Raw genomic sequence first — 22,211 nt, 5'->3', positions numbered from 1 at the left:
TAACATTTAACTTAATGTTACCCTAAACTTAAAATGACCTAAATGTTACCCTAACGTTTACCCTAATGTTCCCCTAAACTTAAGCTTACCTAATATTTACCCTAATGTTACCCTAAACTTAAAATGACCTAAATGTTACCCTAACATTTACCCTAATGTTCCCCTAAACTTAAGCTTACCTAACATTTACCCTAATGTTACCCTAACGTGTATTCTAATATTATCCTAACGTTTACCCTAACGTCCCCTAAACTTAAGCTTACCTAACATTTAACCTAATGTTACCCTAAACCTAAAATGACCTAAATGTTACCCTAACATTTACCCTAATGTTACCCTAAACTTAAGCTTACCTAACATTTACCCTAATGTTACCCTAACGTGTATTCTAATATTATCCTAACGTTTACCCTAACGTCCCCTAAACTTAAGCTTACCTAACATTTAACCTAATGTTACCCTAAACTTAAGCTTACCTAACATTTACCCTAATGTTACCCTAAACCTAAAATTACCTAAATGTTACCCTAACGTTCCCCTAAACTTAAGCTTACCTACCGTCTACCCTAACGTCACCATAAACCTAAGGTCACCTAAATGTTACCCTAACGTTACAACAACTCTCACTGTTCATGTTAAAGGAAATGTAGAGGTCATTGAGCCTTGCACTGTTGTAGCCTTCAATAACACAGGGGGCACGTCGCCCATGCAGATCACACACTGGCATTGTACCCTCACATGCGCAAGCATGAGAAAAAATATTTTTAAAATCACACAATTTAAGACGTGTCTACTGTCCCGATTGTGACGTCGGGCTGTGCGTTGGCCACTTTCTCCTAACACGTCACACGAAGGACGCCTGCTAAATCTACATCAGTACAGCAGCGGGCACTCGACACGCCTTACCTGCTGTATTTAGACTGACTCTTCGGTATTCACAGGTTTCTGTTACATGTAATTTTGTATTTTTTTTGTATTATAGAACACAATGGAACCTTATTGTCTCATAAACGTCACACTAAGGAGGCTGTGGTCGAATCCAGTCTTGTTCAGTTACGCCGGTGCGTCGGATTCTGATGACACCTGAAATCGACTGGGATTTTGGGCTAAGAAGGGACGCTAAACAGAAAATTACATTTTGACTTGATTCAAAGGGCGAGGATTTGCAGACACCTCATTCAAGTCGCTGTCTGCGCACTGATCAACTCTGTGGGTATTCACAGCAGACTTCCTCAGTTGGCACAGAGGGAAAGAAAATGCCCGGCTTTAAAAGGACACTGGTGATCCCACCGTTAAGCAGGGCTGGTGTTCTGAGGTGTGGGTAGCTTTTCAAAGTGGGCATTCCTCTCACAGCTTTGCCCACCATCCACCCCAGCTGCTCCCCTTTTAGAACAGAAGGTCGGCTCCCATTGAGCTCCACTTCAATTGATCAGGGTGTCAGTGCTGTGCCTGGACTGCCTATGTTGGCTTAGTGGGCGTCTGTGCCCATGTGCCACTTGTTGCTCTCTCTCTCTCTCTCTCTGTTACTCACTCTCTTGGGTTTTTTTTTGGTAAAAGGAAGTTAATTTGTGGCTTTCAATTTAAAGGAAGAGACTTGCAGTAAGTACTTGAGTTTCACAACCCGACCCCTCGCATTCAGGAGGAGCTCCTCCACCGGTGCTCACTGGGCCTGCCAGCTGTTGAGGCTCCTCAGCTCGACTTCACCTCCGAGTTCATTCACGAGAGACCACAAGGGTGAAGAAGCCCCCCGTTTGATTTCCAGCTGGGTTTAGGCGTTTTTTCCCAGGTGAGTACAACAAGATTTTCTTTCGCAGAGCGGGCAGAAATAGAGTGTAGTAGGTTGGCGACTCTGGGCTGAAGATGACTGGTAAGCACACACCTTGATCTGTGGATACCTAACACACATTCAGGGCAGTGTCACTATGAAAGGTGCCCAGTACATGCTGGTACCTCCAATCTGGTGTGACTTCACCAACGTGCTTGTCTGGCAGGACGACTTCAGCTTAGGATAGAAGATGATTGGCAACCGTTGTGACGCTTACTTACAGGACAGGTCACATTGTGGCATCTGAGACCCCAGATTACCCTCTGTGCTTAATGGAGCTGTGACATTGTGAGAGCTCGGGTAGAAATTATTCACTTGATACCTTAAAGAACTTCGGTCCAAAATGTTTGTGTTGAGGTCACCCGTTTATTGAAATGCAAAGCTCCTCACAAGACTTATGCGCAATACGTGAACTGGCATGGACTGGCATCTTGGCCAGGGCTGCTTGTTGTTGTGTTGGGATGAGAAAACAGACAAAGTGTGTGTGTGTGTGTGTGTGTGTGTGCGTGTGTTTGTACATATATTCATCCCTGACTGGGGACATGTCCCAAATGCACATCCCAGAGACATCTGTGTGTGTTAAGTGAGTTGGCATTTTGTAACTAACCTCTGTGTGTGTGTGTGTGTGTTATGATGAGTGTGTTCTGCGATGAACTGGTACCCTGTCCCTGTCAGAGTTCTGCCTGATGCCACCACAATGACCCTAAATGGGACTAGGCAGGGTGGAGAATATCCTGCTGTACCACAGTGAGTGTGCCACACAGCGGACTGGCACCTTGTCCTGGGTTGGCTGCTGCCTTGTGCCCAGTTCCCCTAAACTGGGTAGATTTGAGAAGGTTCTGTTACATATGAGTGATGGTGGCATTCTGTGCAGGGCTGGGTCGGTGCTTTGAGGGTGGGCTCCCGCGCCGTAACTTTAAAACTGGGTACTTTGTATCACATATAAGAGTGCGTCTGCCGGAGAGAAGTTGGCATAGTGGTTGGTGCTGCCACTGCCGCTGCCTCATGGCTGCGCAGTCCTGGGTTCAAATCCTGGCCCATTTCGATGTATGCGTGAACTTTTCCTCGTTCTTCCCAGGTATGTGTGAAATTCTTCTAGAGCTATACTTCACTTTCGAAGACTTACATGTTACGTTAATCAATCAGGGTCTCTAATGTGACCCCGTCTGAGTGAATCAAAAATTGAATTGCTGGAGTTGTATGTGCTACGAGTGAAGATGGGCTTGTGAAATTAGAATGAGAATTCAGCCTGGCAAGCTGGACCAAGTCTCTTCACCTTGATGATCCCCCCAAGTAACACCAAGTCGAGATCTGAGGGTCTCGTTTATTCCAAGTGTCTGCTTTTTGTGTGAGAAGAAAAACTTTGTAACATTTGTATGAAATCCGCCCTCGAGGTTCCCATTGTGTCCCCACGTCCTCAGACGTGTACAGATCTGACACCCCTGGGATGGGCTTACGCCCCCCTATTGATGAAGCCTTTTCATTTTTATTGCCTGAACTTACTAGAACGCACTCCAGCAGGCACATCGATGGACCTTGGACAGGATCGCCTTCTTACGACTGTTGTTTGCCCTCCATAGTCAAATCTGATCGAAGTGACTGGCAGCGAGTCCAAAGCCCACCGGCTTACTCAGAGCCAGCGTACCATCCTCGCTGGGAATTCCACGTCGTTTTGGTTCCTGCCCAATCACAAGTGGGGTCCGACGGGTCGGTGCTGGGTAGACCCCTGTCAATCATACTGACTTGTGACGGAGGTTTCAGTTGGGATGTGTGTGTGTGTGTGTGTGTGCGTGTGCGTGTGTCTGTCTGTCTGTGTGCGCGCGCGCGCGTGCGTGCGTGTGTGTTTGTGTGTGGGTGCGTGTGTTTGTGTGTTTGTGTGTGCGTGTGCGTGTGTGTTTGTGTGTGGGTGCGTGTGTGTGTGTGTGTGTTTGTGTGTGCGCGTGTGTTTGTGTGTTTGTGTGTGCGTGTGCGTGTGTGTGTGTGTGCGTGTGTGTGTGTGTGTGTTTGTGTGTGCGTGTTTGTGTGTGCGTGTGTGTGTGTGTGTGTGTTCAGGACAGAGGCGGCATCTTCACGAACTCTGAGCTAAATAATAAGTGACTATAATGAGACCACGTCAAGAGCGGGAGTCACGCTGAAAGGCGCTATATCACGCACGAGGAAGCTCGGCTCTCCGGTTCCCGAGGGTCAGTTGGGGTCTCCGTGTCTGCCTGCATGTCAGCGTATGGCTGTAAAATCACACCAGTCACTTAGAAGCCACTTCCTCCAATGGAACAGCGCGGCGCGGGGGAGGCGTTTCACTTTTTAGTGTTTTTTATCTTGAGATTAGTAGACGTGAGCGCCTTTCATGTGGGAGTCGAGCCGTGGAAAACTACCGAAGAAAAGACCACCACGGCATATCAGACAGAAGTGACCGGGACACTCCAACAGTGGGCTCTGCAGGAGGAAAACGGCAAAGCGCCGCACGCCCCGTCCCGCCGTCTGAAAGTTGCGCTGATGAGTTTCTCGGGTGGGGACAAAGTTAAACAGAAGTGAAGTCCCTCGTGTTTCCTAAGGGTCTCGTGACGGTGGCATACGGTTTGGGTCAGCTGCCTGCCAGCCGGTGCTGAGAGGTGGGTTTGCAGTGGGCTGGCATCACAGGGGGGGGGGGGGGGGGGTATTATGGTTGCAGCCCCTGATCTCCAAGAGAACGCGCTGTCTCATTGTCTGTCTTCGAGATCAGAAACCCCGCCCCCCCCACCCCCCCATTCCTGCTCTCTAACAGGCACGGACAACTCGCACGAAACTCCGCCGGTGACCCACCCCGCTCTCCGACTGCTCTAAAGTCCATCTGTGACCCGACCCCCCCCTTTCCAACTAGCGTTAAAAGTAGTGTGTGTGGGGGGGGGGGTTACTAAATCGAGTGACACCCCCGGTGCCCCTATTTGTAACACGCACACACGTGGCATAGAGAGGCACGATACGCTGTATAAAATGTGCCCACGTTTGAATGCCATTCTGTGCACGTGTGACTGTCACGTATGTGTGTCTCTATCCCGCTTCACCTAGTTTAGGGTCAACGGGGGGCTGGAGCCTATCCTAGCAACACTGAGCACATACACGGGACCACCGTGGGGTCAAGAAAGAACCCAACATGCAGTTGTAGGAATGTGGGAGGAAATCACGTGGAGAACATGCAGACTTCACACGGATAACAAGTGGACACTGGAACTGTGAGGCTGCAGCACTAAACAGCAGGCCTCCATATTCATACACAAATACCAATATGTGTAAGTGTGTGTGTGATGGTGGGCACCATTTTTGGTCCAGCATATATATTTTAGGTGCATGCATTTATGTATGTGTGTGTGTGTATATACACGTGTGTATGTATGGGCAGATATATATCCACCTTAATAACGGATAAGTGTCTGTGTATCTGTGTGTCCATTCGGTTATTATGTCTCTGTCATTCCAACAGATGGCGCATCACAACCATTAACACTGCATTTATGAATCCCATACCAAACGGAATATATCAAAGACATATGCATTGCATTTGTCATTCCAACAGGTGGCATATCACAGACATTTGTAGTAATTTACATACATTTCATTTATCATTCCAACCGATGGTGCTAACATTAACACTACAGTTAAGAATCCCATACAAAATGGAGTATATCAAAGACATATGCATTGCATTTGTCATTCCAACAGATGGCACATCACAAACATTTGTAGTAATGTATTTTATTACTACAACCGTTTATGATGCACCATCTGTTGACATGACAAATATGATGCATTTTAGTACTACATGCGGGACAAAGCACTTTCCAATTGATGGTGCGCTGTAAACATTAACACTGAGTTCTCCATTGGTTGCTTAGATTTCAGCCCAGTCTGAGGTCCAGCGCGCCCCGAGCAGGTTCTCATTAAGGGTATCTCTGTGCTTTGCTCCATTCCACTCAGCTTTCCTTCACCCCTGTCTGCTCTCCCAGTCTCTGACGCTGCCACCGCTTTGCACCACCATTGGAATGGTAACTGCCAGGTTTCCTCCAGAGGTGCCACTTAGGATTGAGGCCAAACAGTTCAATCTTGGCTTCATCAGACCGTAGGCTAAAAGTTCTTTAGATGCCATTTTTCAAACTCCAAAATGGGCTTTCATGTTTTGTCTGGCCATTCTGCCATTAAGCCCAGATCAGTGGAGTGTTAAAGTGTTGGTTGCCCTTTAAGAAGTTTCTCTCATCACCACACAAGTTGTTTGGAGCTCAGCCAGGGTGACCATCGTGTTCTTGGTCACCTCTCTTACCAAGGCTTTTCCAGTGATTGCTCCCAGATAAGTGGTAGTTGCCCAAGACTTCTTCCATTTAAGAGTTCCGGAGGCCACTTTGCTCTTGGGAACCTTCAGTGCCACAGACACTTTTTTGTTGCCTTCTCCAGATCTGCAGCTTGACACAATCCCATCTCTGAGCTCTGCAGGCCGTTCCTTCCACCTCACGGCTTGGGCTTTGCTCTTCTTTAGACAGCCGTGTGCCTCTCACAGTCCTGTGCAGTCCATTGAATTGACCACAGGTGGACTCCAAACATCTCACCGATGACCAGTTGAATGAATGTGATGTACCTGAGGCAAACTTCAAGTGTCACAGCAAAGGGTCTGAATGTTTGCGTCAGCGAGATGTTTCAGTTTTTTATTTTTCATACATTTTCACAACTTCCTAAACTTCTGTTTCCTCTTTGTCATTTTGGGTTGTTGAGCGTCGCTTGATGAAGGAAAAAAATGAACTGAGATGATTTTAGCACAAAGCGGCATCATCACAAAAACAGCGAAGGAGTTTGAAGACTTTGTGAAGGCGCTGCAGCTGCCAGAGCCGGCGAGCCGCATAATCCGTATCGGAGACCGCTAGGGGCGCTGGTTAGCACAGGGGGCGACGGAAAAAAGGGAATCGTTTATTTTTTGATATATTATAATATTAAGTAAAAGTAATTTAAATCAATATTCTCAAATATGATATAAATAAGGATTTTCGCCATGCGCCACCGCCCCCTCCGTTTGTGTGTGTTGGCCGATTACGTTCAGCCAGTGAGTGGCGTTGACGCTCAAATCTGAAAGTAAATGATTCGCATAATTATATAAAAAAAACTATAAATAACATAAGAGCCTGTCAAAAAGAGAAGGAACACGACGGGCGCTGAGCAGACTCCTGTCAATCCTGGAGAATCCACTGCATCCACTAAACAGGATCATCTCCAGACAGAGGAGCAGCTTCAGCGACAGACTGCTGTCACCGTCCTGCTCCACTGACAGATGAGGAGATCGTTCCTCCACCACACTATGCGACTCTTCAATTCCACTCGGGGGGGTAAATGTTAACATTATTCAAAGTTATTGTCTGTTTTTACCTGCATTTTTATTACTCTTTAATTTAATATTGTTATTATCAGTATGCTGCTGCTGGAGTATGGGAATTTCCCCTTGGGATTAATAAAGTATCTATCTATCTATCTATCTATCTATCTATCTATCTATCTATCTATCTATCTATCTATCTATCTATCTATCTATCTATCTATCTATCTATCTATCTATCTATCTATCTATTATATAGTGCCTTTCACATCTATCTATCTATCTATCTATCTATCTATCTATCTATCTATCTATCTATCTATCTATCTATCTATCTATCTATCTATCTATCTATTATATAGTGCCTTTCACATCTATCTATCTATCTATCTATCTATCTATCTATCTATCTATCTATTATATAGTGCCTTTCACATCTATCTATCTATCTAGCTATCTATCTATCTATCTATCTATCTATCTATCTATCTATCTATCTATCTATCTATCTATCTATCTATCTTATATAGTGCCTTTCACATCTATCTATCTATCTATCTATCTATCTATCTATCTATCTATCTATCTATCTATCTATCTATCTATCTATCTATCTATCTATCTATAGTGCCTTTCACATCTATCTATCTATCTATCTATCTATCTATCTATCTATCTATCTATCTATCTATCTATCTATCTATCTATCTATCTATCTATCTATCTATCTAAATAGAGGAAAAGCACAGGAAGGGAAACGGAGAAAAGACAAAGGTAAATGTACAGTTTATTTATTTGAAGGTGTCTAACCTTTTAAGTACAGCACGAGCTAATGTCACATACAATAAAACTTGTGTTAAAACTCGGCAAATATCGTCGTCTGTTGCTCACCACCATTTGTGAGATTCGCTCTGGGCACACTTAGGCAGTTGGACAAAGTAACATCGCTCGCTGGAAAAGCTCATGCATTGATTGGATAGGCAGATTGTGTTATTTGCATGCACGAGCATAGGGTATTGTGGGTAAAGATTCCTATTTAAAGATAATCATTAATATATTCTCAGTTTCACTGAATGTTGTGATGGCAAATCTTCAATTTATTTGATTAATTTAAACGAGACATATATGTTACGGTATTACCCAATTTATATATATATATATATATATATATATATATATATATATATATATATATATATATATATATATAAAATAAAGGGTGGCACGGTGGCGCAGTGGTAGCGCTTCTGCCTCGCATTTAGGAGACCTCGCAGTTAGGGTCCTCCCTGCGTGGAGTTCTTCCCGTGTCTGCGTGGGTTTTGTGATCCTACATTGTCCCTGGTGTGTGTGTGTGTGTGTGTGTGCGCCCTGCAGTGGGCTGGCACCCTGCCCAGGGTTTGTTCCTGTGTTGGCTGGGATTGGCTCCAGCAGACCCCCGTGACCCTGTAGTTAGGATATAGTGGGTTGGATGATGGATGGATATATATGATGATGTCACCATCATCAAAAGACATATAGTCTGTAGGAGGTTTAAATAAAGCTCTATAGAACACACACAGACGTTTTGAGAGTAATTCACCTTTTATTTCATTTGTTTACATTTTCTTTAGAGAAACATTAAAAGCAATAAATGAAGCCCACCACTACAGCCCGATTCCTGCTTATTTTCTGAACTGGTACCCCTCAAGAGCGTATTTGTCTTGCGACAGTAGGGTGTTGTAAACAGACGTTGCTAAACTTGACATTCTCAAATTGTGAATTCGAGGTCCTCAGTACTTCGCTGTCCCCAGTCCTGTCCCCAGCTCTCAACGTACAGGTCTGGCTGTGATGATTCCTCTCAAAGCAAAAGGGGGTGGCGGGGCGCCATTTACAACTTCATCTAAGGCTGCAAAAATCCTCGAGCCAGCTCTGTGCTGCACTCACACTAGAAGTGAGTTCTTTGTCTACTTGATCCATATTTGGTTCACCAGCAATGGTGAAGAGTAAGGGGGGGCTCACTAGACAGAACGCCAGTCCATCACAAGTATCAGAGGGTAAGTGAAGGTCCTGCACTGCGTGTGCATCTGTGTGTTTGGGCCACAGGAGGACTCTCTCTGTGTCTCCACATATTAACATCAAGAGACAGAGCGCCCTCCAGCTGTCAGAACACGCCAATGCGCCAAGCTTCTCCAAAATGGGGCACACAGTAACAGGGAATCAACATGGGGACAACACAAAGTATAAGAGGAAGCTTTGAAAAGAGAAGTGAAGCCCCTGGCTAAACCCAGCAGGCTGCCCCTCGCCACCGTTGTAGGTTTAGCTGTGCCCCCTGCATACCACCCATGCCTGCCTATTGTACGTAGGCCTGGGCAGACCTGACTGAGAACAGCTAAGGGCCTGGAATTGTGTGACACAGTGTGACTCACGTGAGTCACTCACTCTTTATTCACATAGCGCTCTCGACACCCGGGGGCTTCACAAGGAGCCGCCTGGCCCCCTGGTGTGTGGGGTACTTTCCACAGAAAAATCAGTGCAGAGATGTTATCAGCTCAGAGAGGATGTGCTGCTCGCTGCAATGCTGCGATATGGCGGGCCGGAGATTCTTTTTTCATTTTTATTAGACGCCAACGGTCCGATGTTTATCTACGATTGGGTTTCTAATCCAGAGTTTGAAAACGAACGGAACACTGCGTGCCGTGGACCTCAGACAGACCGAGCCGCAGGGCGTTGGAAAGTGGACCCGAGAAGAACGGGCAGAGTCAGGGTGCTGTCGTTCCTTCCACTCCAGATACAAAAAGTGGGTCTGTGTGGTCCGTGCAGGTCACCTGATGGTGACCACCTTTACTATATGGGTGGTCAGTGCTTCACAACGCTCCTCATGTGCCCTCCTCAGGCTCCAGTTGTGCCCCTCGATGCCAATTACACCATGATGGACGGACTGGACGGCCAGCAAAACAGCAAGCTCCTGAAGCTGCACACTGTTAATCGGTGACCTCACATAGAAGTGCTGAGGCGTCTACAGAATAAAAACAAATAAAAACACCCGGAGCAGTGGAGCAAACAACGGTGGATTTTAAACGATGACAACACACCTGCACACTGTGCCTCGTCCATCCATCCATCCAAATGATGAGGTTGTTGCTTTGGACCATTTCCCCCCACCCCGTATTCACCACATCTCCTTCCCCGTGACTTCTTTTTGTTCCCGAAATTAAAACTGAGACTGAAGTGAAGAAGATCTGCTACCATAGACAAAATCCACAGGAAAAAAAAAAAACGACGGAGACTCTGGACACGAAAACAAAAGATGAGGACGGAAATGTGTGCAGGAGTGAGAGAAGCGCGGGGACAGGAGTGTGACATCTTGGGGGTGGTGACATTTGAAAGTAGGACTTGCTGTACCTTTTATAATAAAGGCTTTTTTTAACAAATTTGAGAATTTGTGTGACTCCCATGTTCAGGTGGGAGGCAATCTGTTACGAGATGTTCACCTATTTATATTTCTCTATAAATACATTCTTTATAAGCAGAGATAGATGTGAGAATCTCGGCTTCTTGACGTTTGGAACGTATCTATGCAGACTCCGAATCACAGTGATTATTTATCTCACAATGCCGCAGCATTATTTGGTTTTGGCCGCCGCCACCATTTTATTATTCCCATTACCGGGATGCTGCTCTCGGTTTCCAAGGAAGTTCAAGTTCAAGTAGGCTTTATTGTCACTTCAACCATATACAGTTAGTACACAGTGAAACGAAACAACGTTCCTCCAGGACCAAGGTGCTACATGCAACATAAATTTACAACATAAATTAACAGAGAAACTAAACTAGCTAACTAAGAGGCCTAGTTAGCTGGCTAGCAGAGACAAGACAGATTGACCTAACATAAATTACCTAACATGAATTACAACATAAATCAACAAAAACTAACTAACTATCTAAGGAAGACTTTTTTAACCAGACAGCAGACAACAAAGTGCACGTGCAATGTGCAAACAAAAGCAACAAGTGACAGTGCGACAAAAACACAAACGTAACATAATAATATGGTGTTGTTGTGATGAGTTGAGGTAGTGGAGAAACAGTAAACATTCCTTAGTGTAGCAGCAAAAATTAGGAAGTAAAGAAGTTAGTGCAAAAAGTAGTCCAGTAATGGATATTGTGCAAAAAAAGAAAGCATTTACAGGTTGGTGTGTACGATAGTTTGGTAGTGTAGGTCAGTGTGTTTGCGCTTGTGTTGATTAGTCAGTCCAATCTCAATGTTTTGAGGTAGTTGAGTTAAGCTAAGTGATAATGTTTGTGTGTGTGTGTGTGCGTGCGTGTGTGTGTGTTTATCAGTCCAGTCCCTTTTTGTTGAGAAGACGGATGGCTTGTGGAAAAAAGCTGTTGCACAGTCTGGATGTGTGTGCCCGAATGCTTCGGTACCTTTTTCCAGATGGCAGGAGGGTGAAGTGTGTGTGAGAGGGGTGTGTCCGATCAGCCACAATGCTGGTGGCTTTGCGGATGCAGCGTGTGGTGTAGATGTCTTCAATAGAGGGGAGAGAGACTCCGATGATCTTCTCTGCTGTCCTCACTATCCGCTGTAGGGTCTTGCGGTCCGATATGGCACAATTCCCAAACCAGACAGTGATGCAGCCGCTCAGGATGCTCTCGATAGTTCCTCTATAGAAGGTGGTCAGGATCGGTGGTGGGAGCTGGGCCTTTCTCAGTCTTCTCAGAAAGAAGAGACGCTGTTGGGCTTTCTTGTGTAGGGAGCTGGTGTTGAGGGACCAGCTGAGGTCCTTCTCCAGGTGGACGCCCAGGAATTTGGTGCTGTCGACGATCTCCACAGAGGAGCCGTTGATGCTCAGCGGAGAATGGTCACCTCGTGTCCTCCTAAAGTCAACAACCATCTCCTTTGTCTTGTCAACATTCAGAGACAGGTTGTTGTCTTTACACCAGTCCATTAGCCCCTGCACTTCCTCTCTGTACGCTGACTCGTCGTTCTTGCTAATGAGACCCACCACGGTCGTGTCATCAGCGAACTTAACCCTTTGCAGTCGTATTTAATTTTCAACGTCACGCTACATTAGTCGTAATTAATTATTGAAAAAACGCCAATAATTACAGCAGTTATTTTTTTCAAGCACGTAGGAATAACACAGGCCACTTTTCTCGACCAGGCGACTGTGCAAATCGGTCAGAAACTTGCAGGGCCACCAGCGGTGGCCTGACGACCTATAGCGCACTTTTTACTAAGGCCAGTTTTCTGGCCTAACGACCGCAAAGGGTTAATGATGTGATTTGAACTGTGTGTTGCTACACAGTCGTGAGTCAGCAGTGTGAACAGCAGGGGACTGAGCACACAGCCTTGTGGGGCACCAGTGCTCAGTGTGGTGGTGCTGGAGGTGCAGTTCCCGATCCGTACTGACTGAGGCCTTCCGGTCAGAAAGTCCAGGATCCAGTTGCAGAGGGAGGTGTTCAGGCCCAACAGGCTCAGCTTCCCGATCAGTTGTTGGGGGATGATCGTGTTGAATGCTGAGCTGAAATCTATGTACAGCATTCGAACGTATGTGTCCTTCTTGTCCAAGTGTGTGAGGGCAAGATGGAGTGCAGTGGAGATGGCGTCGTCCGTTGAGCGGTTAGGACGGTACGCAAATTGCAGTGGGTCCAGTGAGGGGGGCAGCAGGGTCTTGATGTGTCTCATGACGAACTGCTCGAAGCACTTCATGATGGTGGGTGTAAGTGCAACAGGACGGTAGTCATTGAGACAGGACACAGAAGACTTCTTGGGCACGGGTACAATGGTGGTGGCCTTGAAGCACGTGGGAACGACAACGCTGCTCAGAGAGATGTTGAAGATGTCGGTAAGAACATCTGCCAGCTGTTCTGCACATTCTCTGAGCACTCTGCCTGGGATGTTGTCTGGTCCAGCAGCTTTACGTGGGTTGACTCTGCGTAGAGTTTTCCTCACATGCGCTGTAGTGAGACACAGCACCTGGTTGTTCAGAGGAGGGGTGGTCTTCCTCGCCGCCACGTCGTTCTGCCTGTCGAACCCAGCGTAGAAGTTGTCCAGCGCATCTGGGAGGGAGCCGTCACCATCACAGGCAGGTGATGTCGTCCTGTAGTGTGTGATGGCTTGTAAGCCCTGCCACATGCGCCGTGTGTCGCCGCGGTCTATGAAGTGATTGTGGATTCTCTGGGCGTGTGCGCGCTTCGCCTCTCTGATGGCCCGAGAGAGTTTGGCCCTTGCTCTTCTAAGGGCCACCTTGTCTCCCGCTTTGAAGGCAGAGTCTCGGGTCCTCAGAAGTGCACGCACTTCCGCAGTAATCCACGGTTTCTGGTTGGGTCGTGAGATGATGTTCTTGGAGACAGTGACGTCATCGGTGCACTTACTGATGTAGCTGGTCACTGATGAAGTGTACTCCTCCAAGTCAGTGAAGTCGCCGTAAGTTGCAGCCTCCCTAAACATGTTCCAGTCAGTGCTCTCGAAACAGTCCTGAAGAGCAGAGATGGCTCCTGCTGGCCAGGTTTTCACCTGCTTCAGAACCGGTTTTGAACGCCTGACGAGTGGTCTGTATGCTGGAATTAGCATAACAGAGATGTGGTCTGAGTAGCCGAGGTGGGGGCGGGGCTCAGCCCGATATGTGCCGGGGATGTTTGTGTAAACAAGATGCAGCGTGTTTTCCCCTCTCGTTGCAAAGTCCACATATTGATGGAATCTAGGAAGCACTGACTTGAGATTTGCATGGTTGAAATCTCCAGCAACAATAAACAGTCCATCCGGGTGTGTATTGTGCAGTTCACTGATCTTTGTATACAGTTCCCATAGCGCTTCCTTAGCATTAGCGCCAGGTGGAATGTACACTCCGATAATGAAAACGGTGGTGAATTCCCGTGGTAAATAAAAAGGTCTGCATCTAACAGTCACAAACTCCACCAGCGATGAGCAATAACTAGAAACTAGCACAGAGTTCTTGCACCATTTCGCGTTGATGTAAACACACAAGCCGCCACCGCGAGTCTTACCGCACAGAGCTGCATTTCTGTCGGCGCGAAACGAGGCTAGCCCATCTAGCTGAATAGCGGCGTCCGGTACTCTGTCGCTGAGCCATGTCTCCGTGAAAACAAAGACACAGCAGTCTCTAACCTCACGCTGTGTAGCCTGCTGGAGTCGGATGTAGTCCAGTTTATTGTCCAGGGAGCAGACGTTGGATAGGAGGATGGACGGGAGAGCCGGCCGGCTAGGGTTTGTTTTTAGCCTAGCACAGACTCTCGCCCGCTTTCCGCGCTTCCGCTTCCTCACGCACCGCTTCCGATGTCCCCTTCTCCGGCCGCCGGTATCAGGCAACGCCGAGGCTTCGAGGCCTGGTTCGCGCAGCAAGCCGAGGTCGCGTAGCGTTTCCCGCAGCTCATCATGGATGTCGTTAACCGGTTTGTTTAGGTAGAAGAGTGTCTGGCGGTTGTATGTACGGACACCAGTCGCGACGATATCCATACATAGAGTAAAATAAACACGTTACACATAAAAACGTAAACAACGTAGCACCGTTTTGGCTCCGGAGCGGCCGCTGCGTGCTACTGCCGCGCCGCCATCCCAACGAAGGTGGTGTGGAATTCCCTGATTTGTGACCCTTCGGTCCCAAACCCAACTTTGATTTTTGGTTAGCATTTAGGCTTCGGTCCAAGAGGTTTGTCTTCTCGGCTTCAACTTGTTTCTGCTTGTGATGACTGGCATTTCATCTCCGTGTGCCCTTTCAGCCATCGGGAAAAATTCTATCCAAGCAGGGCAGGGTCTTCACTCACATGAGCTCAGCCAGGCCCCAAAACCTATCTGCTTTGGGGGGATTGTGGGGCTACCAAAATGGCTGGAAATATACAAAGAAATACAATAAAAGCCCCACAAAGAGGAGGGATAACCGTAAAGCCCTGGCTTGTTTAGAAAAGGTTGACCAGAAATCTTTCTAAATCAAGGAGGGTAATGTTGTGAATTAGTATTTATATATTTTATTATTATTTTTTTGAATAATTGTGTTTTATTTGTTGGTATTTTCTGTTTTGGCTGTGATTACACTATGTTCTGACTTGTTCCTTGTCGGCGAAGTCACAAGGGGCGGGGCCCACCCTGGCTTCACAGCTGCTGGCTCCTCCCCCTGGCTTTATCTTCAGAGCCAGAGGCAGATCCCGCAGTCGAGTGTTCATTTGTGGTTACAGTTTGGGAGGATTTCAGAAAAAATAATAAAAAGTAAAATACACCAAACCTTAACATAAAGGAGCAGGCTGGGGCCTAAAAAGACTGTGAGGATCGATCAACAAGTTAAGAAATGGCGGAGAAAGGGTCAAAAGTGAGCCAAAAACAAACCACCGGAGCCTTTAGGAACATACAAAATCTTAGATGCTGAAGATTTAAATAGCAACTTTAGAAGTCTCAATAGTGGACACAATCGACAAATTCAACACAAACAGGTGGAGTCTGCGACCAAAACCTGCCCTGTGATGATGACATCGTGGTGACAATAAACTCAATGACTGTCACAACAACAAATGGCAGCATGAGAAAAAATCAGGAACCCCTGGGCGATTCCAGAAAGAGAGAACATCACAGCCATCTTCCACTAAAGCCGAAATGGAAACCAAAAGCGAGTAGTCGAAAGAGCGGAGCAAAAAACCCAACAGTGAGCTGTAAACAAAGACCCCCATATTCTGTAAGCGGTGGGGCAGCCATCTCACACAGCAATTGCATGAGGACGTCACCCATCGTGATTAGCAGTGGGTGTCGTAGCCCTGAAAAATGAGTGTGAAATAACTCCATCTAAAATCGTGCCAAGTGATGATGATGATGATGATGATCATCATCATCATCATCATCATCATCATATCAAAAAAATTAACAACTACCCCAAAAACATAATAAAAGAGCACAGCAGACCAGCAGAAATGACTCAGCAGTGATCCAAACCAAAGTTCAAAACGCAGGACATCAGAGGGACACCAAGGCCATGGAGGGGGTTGGCTTGAAGCCATCACAGTCACCACTGGTGGGCAAAAGGGGACAGCACCTTTACAAAAAAGCTGTCATGGCCACCAGCATCCTTGATGGCAATGATGGTCCTGAGACTCTGCATTTTAAAGGCCATCAGTGCCCAATTGAGTCTGGAGTGAGGAGGTGAGATGGGGGCGAGAGCTCATCCGGCAGGGAGGTTGAGGTGCCGGACACACCAGGAGGGCGCATGGCAGGTGTCACGGGTTGCTGGTTTTTCTGAAGTTCAGTCCAGATGTGAGGATGCCAAAGCTGTGGCCAGGACTTGTGCTGCACACTCTGTCAGGTACGGTCTGATCTTGTGCATGTTGTACGGAGTGAATCTTCAAAGCAGGTGGTCTCTGATCACCCCGAGGTTGTATGCCAAGCTGAACAGAAAATGGAGTCTACATAGACAGAGGGGCTGGGAGAACAAGGAGGTCCATCTTTGCCAGGCTGAGCTGGAGACGGTGGCCCAGTGATAGCAGTGGGATGTGCGGAGATTCTGGCTGATAATATGTGGTCCTCTGGAGGGCATGACAGGTAGAGCTGACTATCACTGATAATCAGGGGGGTCAGAGGACAAAGACCAGCTGAAGGGAGAGACCACAAATTCTCAGATACGATGGTGGTGCTCAGAAGGACACCCCTGAACACACAACATGTCGGACCTTTTGACTGAGGGACTACAGCAACAGAAGACCACTTCAAGTATCACTCCTGAGGCACCAAAACTGGACAACTGAGACTGAACAAAGGCCTGATGGATCAGAAACTGGTGTTGGTAGCAGGAATCCATTCTGCCTGGTGTCAGCAGTACAGGCTGGTGATGGTGGTGGTGGTATTGTAATGGAGTGGGGAATGGTTTAGGTCTCTTAATGCCAACCGACAACCATTTGAACGCCTAAGCATGGTTGCTGCCCATGCCCATCCCTTGAAGGCCAAAGTCTCGCCTTTTTCCAATGGATAATGTGCCAGGTCACAAAGCACACTGCATCTCAAGAAGCTTCCAGAAACATGGCAGTGACTGTGGTTGGCTCCAAACCCCCTCCAGGAATGCTTGCGGCACTTTGTTCAATTCAAGAAGAAGTCACATCTGTTCTGGAGGTCTGTGGGGGGAGTGCTGTCCGGTACTGGACGGGTGGATCAAAGCAAGTGGACGCTGCTTGCAGTTTCTTTCTGTCTTTCTTTCTTTCTTTCGTTCTTTCTTTCTTTCTTTCTTTCTTTCTTTCTTTCTTTCTTTCTTTCTTTCGTTTGTCTGGTGTATCCCCCCCTCCCCCCCTCCCTCCCTCTCACACACACACACACACACACACACCACGCGGCTCCTAACGTGTGTCCATTTTTGTGTCCCACAGACTCCTGACTGGCACCTACGGGTATGCCGCGCTCCTTCCTCGTGAGAAGTAAGAGGGTGGCCGCCTACCAGGGCCTGAGATTCACGGATGACAAGAGCGGCTCCACTGAGGGTCCCGGTGAGTGGCAGCGCGGTGGTTTGGGTTGGCAGCACGCAGCTGTGTCCTATTTTGTGACTGACAGCTCTGAGGCCACCAGCTAAAGTGAAATGAGTGACAGCCATTATCTAGTGGCACGTGACACAGTAAAGTTCCACTGTCCTGCTTTTTACAGCGTTCAGCAATTGGGAAGGGAAAATCAGAAAAACAGAGAGGACTCTTAAAGGTGGCCCCTCGACCCTTTACGGTGGTCTCACGTTCACATTTACGTCTGCTGTTGGCTCTGACGCCCGTCAACTTGGGGCATTCCTGGCAGGACTGTTTGGCACCTGAACCTTCTTTTTGCTTCTGTCTGCTCCCCCTCAAAAATCAGATGTCCCCTCGTCTCCCATCCCTTTAAATTACAGGGGGAGGGGGGGGGGGGGGGCACACTGCAGCAGACACTTTCTTGGATGTCTGACCTTCCTGCAATGTGCATTAGGGACACTTTTCAGAAAGGTGCCGATCTCAGACTTGAAAACGTCACCACACAGAAACCTGAGATACCCCTCAGATACGAGCCCACCCTGCTGGGTCACATCAAACTAATGGGAAGTTGGGGCAAAAAATTTGGGTAACACGGCCTACTCTTGTCAGCTCTATTTCTTCCATTCTTGAGCTTCTGGGGAGCAGTCGGCCATTTACAGTCCAACCCTGAGGCACATCCAGAATGACAACTGGAGTCCAACACACACACCTCACACACACACACACACACACACACACACCTCACTCGGCTGCACTGACACCAATTAGATTACTGAAGGGCCTGCTTAGCTGTCAGCTCAGGTACCCCTCAAAACACCTCAAAGGTACTCACTTGGGTGGGACACGAGGACCCCATAGAAGCACTTCACCTGCAGCACCATTGATCATGACGTGGGTGGTGAGGGTGAGTTTGGCTCAACTGGCCTACGTCTTCCTATGCCTGCAAATCTAAATTAAGACCCCCAGAAGCCCCCGGGTGTCTTAACTCCTTAACAGAGAGTTGGTCATAAATTTAACAATGCAGGGTGCAGGCGACCGGTGTGCAGTGAGGTGAGCAGAGACCACTGTATATCGGGAGGGGAGGGGGGGGGGGTTTGGTGGATGGGGGGGGGGGGGCTTGTTGTATGGCTTCAGTAATTGATGAAAAGGCCCCTTGCCATAACAGGCCTCTGGATGTCTACCCATAATGCCCTGATGGTGCCACCTCTGTATGCCTGCCAGGCAAAGGCAATTACTCTTACTGCCATATTGTTACTGTGAGAGTTCTTCTTATTATTACTGTTGTTCATGTTGTTGTTGTTATTAGTGATGATGATGATGATGATGATTACTATAACATAAAGTTGATTCATTCAGTCTGGGACAACGTTAATAAGATGTGAATACTTTTTATAGTATGTTTAGGGAGCAGCTGCTGGACTATATGTGGGCACATGTGACACAAAGCTGGCACTACCCACTTGGGCATCACCAGCTAACCTCCCCTGCCTGTATGGAAATATATTGGGGTGGGGGGGGGGGGGGTGCAGTGAAGAATCAAACAGCTGTGTCTCATGGTGGAAGTCCATCCATCTATCCATTATCCAACCCACTATATCCTAACTACAGGGTCACGGGGGTCTGCTGGGTCTGCAGGAAACAAACTCCGGGCAGGGCGCCAGCCCACTGCAGATGGTGGAACTCAAGATCAACTAATCACGACATTAACTACAAGCTTCACGTTGGCTTTGATGACGTAATCAAGTCACTGCATTCTTAATGTCTTTTTGTTTTTCTTCCATATGACCCTAATATGCCCCCCCCTGCCCACCCAACCAACCAACCTTGCATGTGTTTGAGATGTTGGAGTAAAATACACACAGAAACAGGAAGAACGTGGCTGAGCAGGCTGTGCACAGGGAATAACAGCCAGGGTCCGCAGAATCCATGAGGTGGCACTGTGAACGTCTGTCACGTCTTATTATTAGATAGATAGATAGATACTTTATTAATCCCAAGGAGAAATTCACAAAATTATTATTATTATTATTAGCAATCCAATTCACTTTGCTTGACTTTTGTGCAGCGCTCTACACTGACTGCAGGCACTCTATTATTATTATTATTATTATTATTGTCCCACAATCCTGCAGTGCAGGTTCTCAAAATGAACGGATGGATGAATTCTGTACAGTGTGTATGGATATAATCACAGAATGCAGGGGTGGCGGACGTCCCGACTGACACATCAGAGCGTCTCGTTTTTGTGTTTAAATGGAACGTCAGCAGTGTGGAGGTGGCCTGGGCTAACACAGCCAGCACATTAAACTGAACGCTGCGGTGACCTCCACTGAGTGACATTGAGAGTCAGTGACTGCGCCTCACAACACTTCATGTCACACTGCCCTCTGGTGGCCCCTGAAAGTGCTGCATTCCCTACACAGTTGAACACTTGCTGGCTGTGGGGCTCCTCGTCGCCCGTCTTCTGGCTTGTAGAAGTCCATCTGTCCTCCTGCTTTTTCCAGATTTCCCCTCTAACCCCCCCCCCCCAAATTGACAGTGCAAAGTAAATGTACAGAGACCCTCCATGAAGGGGACACTCCTTCTGAGAACAGGCCAGTCTTATAAACACCCTGCAGCACTAGTGACTCCATGCCCCCCCCCCCTCCATAACTTGCCAGTGTTTTGCCTGGTGTTCCGGATTTCACCTCCCCAGTCCTTTCAGGCCCCCCCCCCCCCCCCCCCACTCTCTCACTTGTCCGCCTTGCTCTCTGTCTTGCCGTGTCGCACCGAGACGTGACATCTAAAGGGTGTTGCCAATTCTGCTCTTTCCGTCAGACAAAGACTCCTTTGGGGTACCAGACACCAGGAGCCAACAGACAGCCGTCTCTTCTCACGACGTGGATGGCAGCACAGCGACTCCTGCAAGTTGGCCACAAACAGCCCCCAGAAAGCTGGGGCTTGATGACTGGGAGCCACAGGGGGCTGCGGCTGAATTTAAAGAGCCAGAAGAGGCCCCGACGCTCCACCCGAACACCAATGACAACCCGCTGAGCACGGCGTCCAGGACGGACCCTGGGTGGAGGCTGACGGCATCGCAAGGTGAGTGGTCTGGCGTGGTCCGGTGGGCCTTCATGGCGATGCTGTCTTTGCTATTTGCGTAACAAGCTGGCAGGTGACACCTTGGTGTGCCTTGCGTGACCGGCTCGGACCTTCTCTTGCTTTCACACAGGGTCTCGCTCTCAGTGTCACAGTAGGTAGGAAGGGGCAAGCTTGTTCTTCCCACCATCTTGCATACTCATTTGTCATTATTATAAATGTCAACTGACCGTCCGTCTCCTTCTTGTGCAGATGAGCTCGCTTTTGCGTGTGAAGCTCCGTACCCCTCGTACAGCTGGAGTGGCTACTCAGACTACCCCGAAGCCAGCCTGAAGGACCTCGTCCAGTCTCTGCTCTCCCCGGTCCTGAAGACAGGCCTGGCCGGCAGCCCCGTGAGGGAGTCGGGACTGAGACGGGACAGCGACGGACTGTTGTGCGGTCAGTTACTGCTGTACAGAGCACCCTACCACTGCCCCGTCTGTGGAAAGGTATGTGATTGGTTAGGGAGAGGCCTCAAAGGGCCATGTGCCCCCCGATTGTGACCCTCTCACAGGTGCCAGGGTGTGAGAGCTAGAGCTTTAGTGCCCATCCAGAAGAACTGTGTGAGGCGCCTGCTTCCCAAAATTGGCCCAAAGTTCAGCTGTTCTGTCCCTTCAAGTGGGGGGCACACAATGGTGGGGACTGAAACAACCGCTCATATTTAACTGCCTGCCTTCACCACTAGGTGGCCTCCATGCCCGGAAAGAATTAACCAACAGGCTTAGCCACTGGCACTACACCAGAGTCCTGCGGCCAACAAAGCTAACCTGAAAGTAAGATGGCGCCCCCGATACGCTTACTAGGGTGCAGGGTGAATCCAGGGTCCTCACATTGTACAGGTGGGCTTGCATAGACTGAAGGCTGTGTGACATCAAGATAAGTGACAGGAATGAGTGACACCCTCTAATATCTAAAGTGACAGCGAGAGCATCGGATGACATTACACACATCACCGGGGGGCAGGAGCCTATCTAGGCAGCTGTTGGCGCAAGGCAGGAAACACCCTTGGAATTGGCATCAGCCCATAACAGACAGAACGACCCGCGTCACAAACACGCACGATTAACGGGAAAGGGCCGAGTGTGCCGTTTACTGAATCAGCGCCCTGTCGTTCCTGCCTTCAGACGACTGCTGCTGGGATTGGCTCCACCACCCTGAGTGCGATTAAGCGGCTTGAAAAATGAACGTGAAGGCTGACCTGTAATTCTTTCATTTATTTATCCTGAGGCCACTTCTGTCAAAGGTTGTGTTTCAGGCCGCCGGGACCACTCACTCACACACTCCGTAGCACCTTGGAGTGACGGCTCAGGCTAACGTCAGTCCACGTCTTGCAGCGTGTGGAGACATGGAGTGAGAGTGGGAGTTTAAAACATTCTTCCAGTAAACTGTTAGGCACTCACAGGCCCCTGTAGGCCCAAGCCTGTCACTTTGTGTAAATCTAGTCAGTCACGACAGCGCCGGAGAGCGGTGACGTGCTGC

General features: G+C 48.1%; 1 protein-coding gene across 1 annotated transcript in view; it reads left to right on the top strand.

The window, feature by feature from the left end:
* The first annotated feature begins 1,499 nt into the window (after positions 1-1,499).
* The window catches only part of LOC114643439 (zinc finger protein Gfi-1b-like), a 24,831-nt gene continuing 4,119 nt past the window's right edge, over positions 1,500-22,211 (top strand). Inside the window, exons 1-4 of the mRNA XM_051920710.1 lie at positions 1,500-1,786; positions 17,493-17,609; positions 20,433-20,696; positions 20,946-21,181. Coding sequence (XP_051776670.1) covers positions 17,516-17,609; positions 20,433-20,696; positions 20,946-21,181 — 594 coding nt within the window. The 5' untranslated portion in view covers positions 1,500-1,786; positions 17,493-17,515. The remainder of the gene's footprint in view (positions 1,787-17,492; positions 17,610-20,432; positions 20,697-20,945; positions 21,182-22,211) is intronic.

Source organism: Erpetoichthys calabaricus, chromosome 17 (genome assembly GCF_900747795.2).
Source record: "Erpetoichthys calabaricus chromosome 17, fErpCal1.3, whole genome shotgun sequence".
Taxonomy (NCBI): Eukaryota; Metazoa; Chordata; class Cladistia; order Polypteriformes; family Polypteridae; genus Erpetoichthys; species Erpetoichthys calabaricus.
This window is presented reverse-complemented; position numbering and strand designations above follow the sequence as displayed.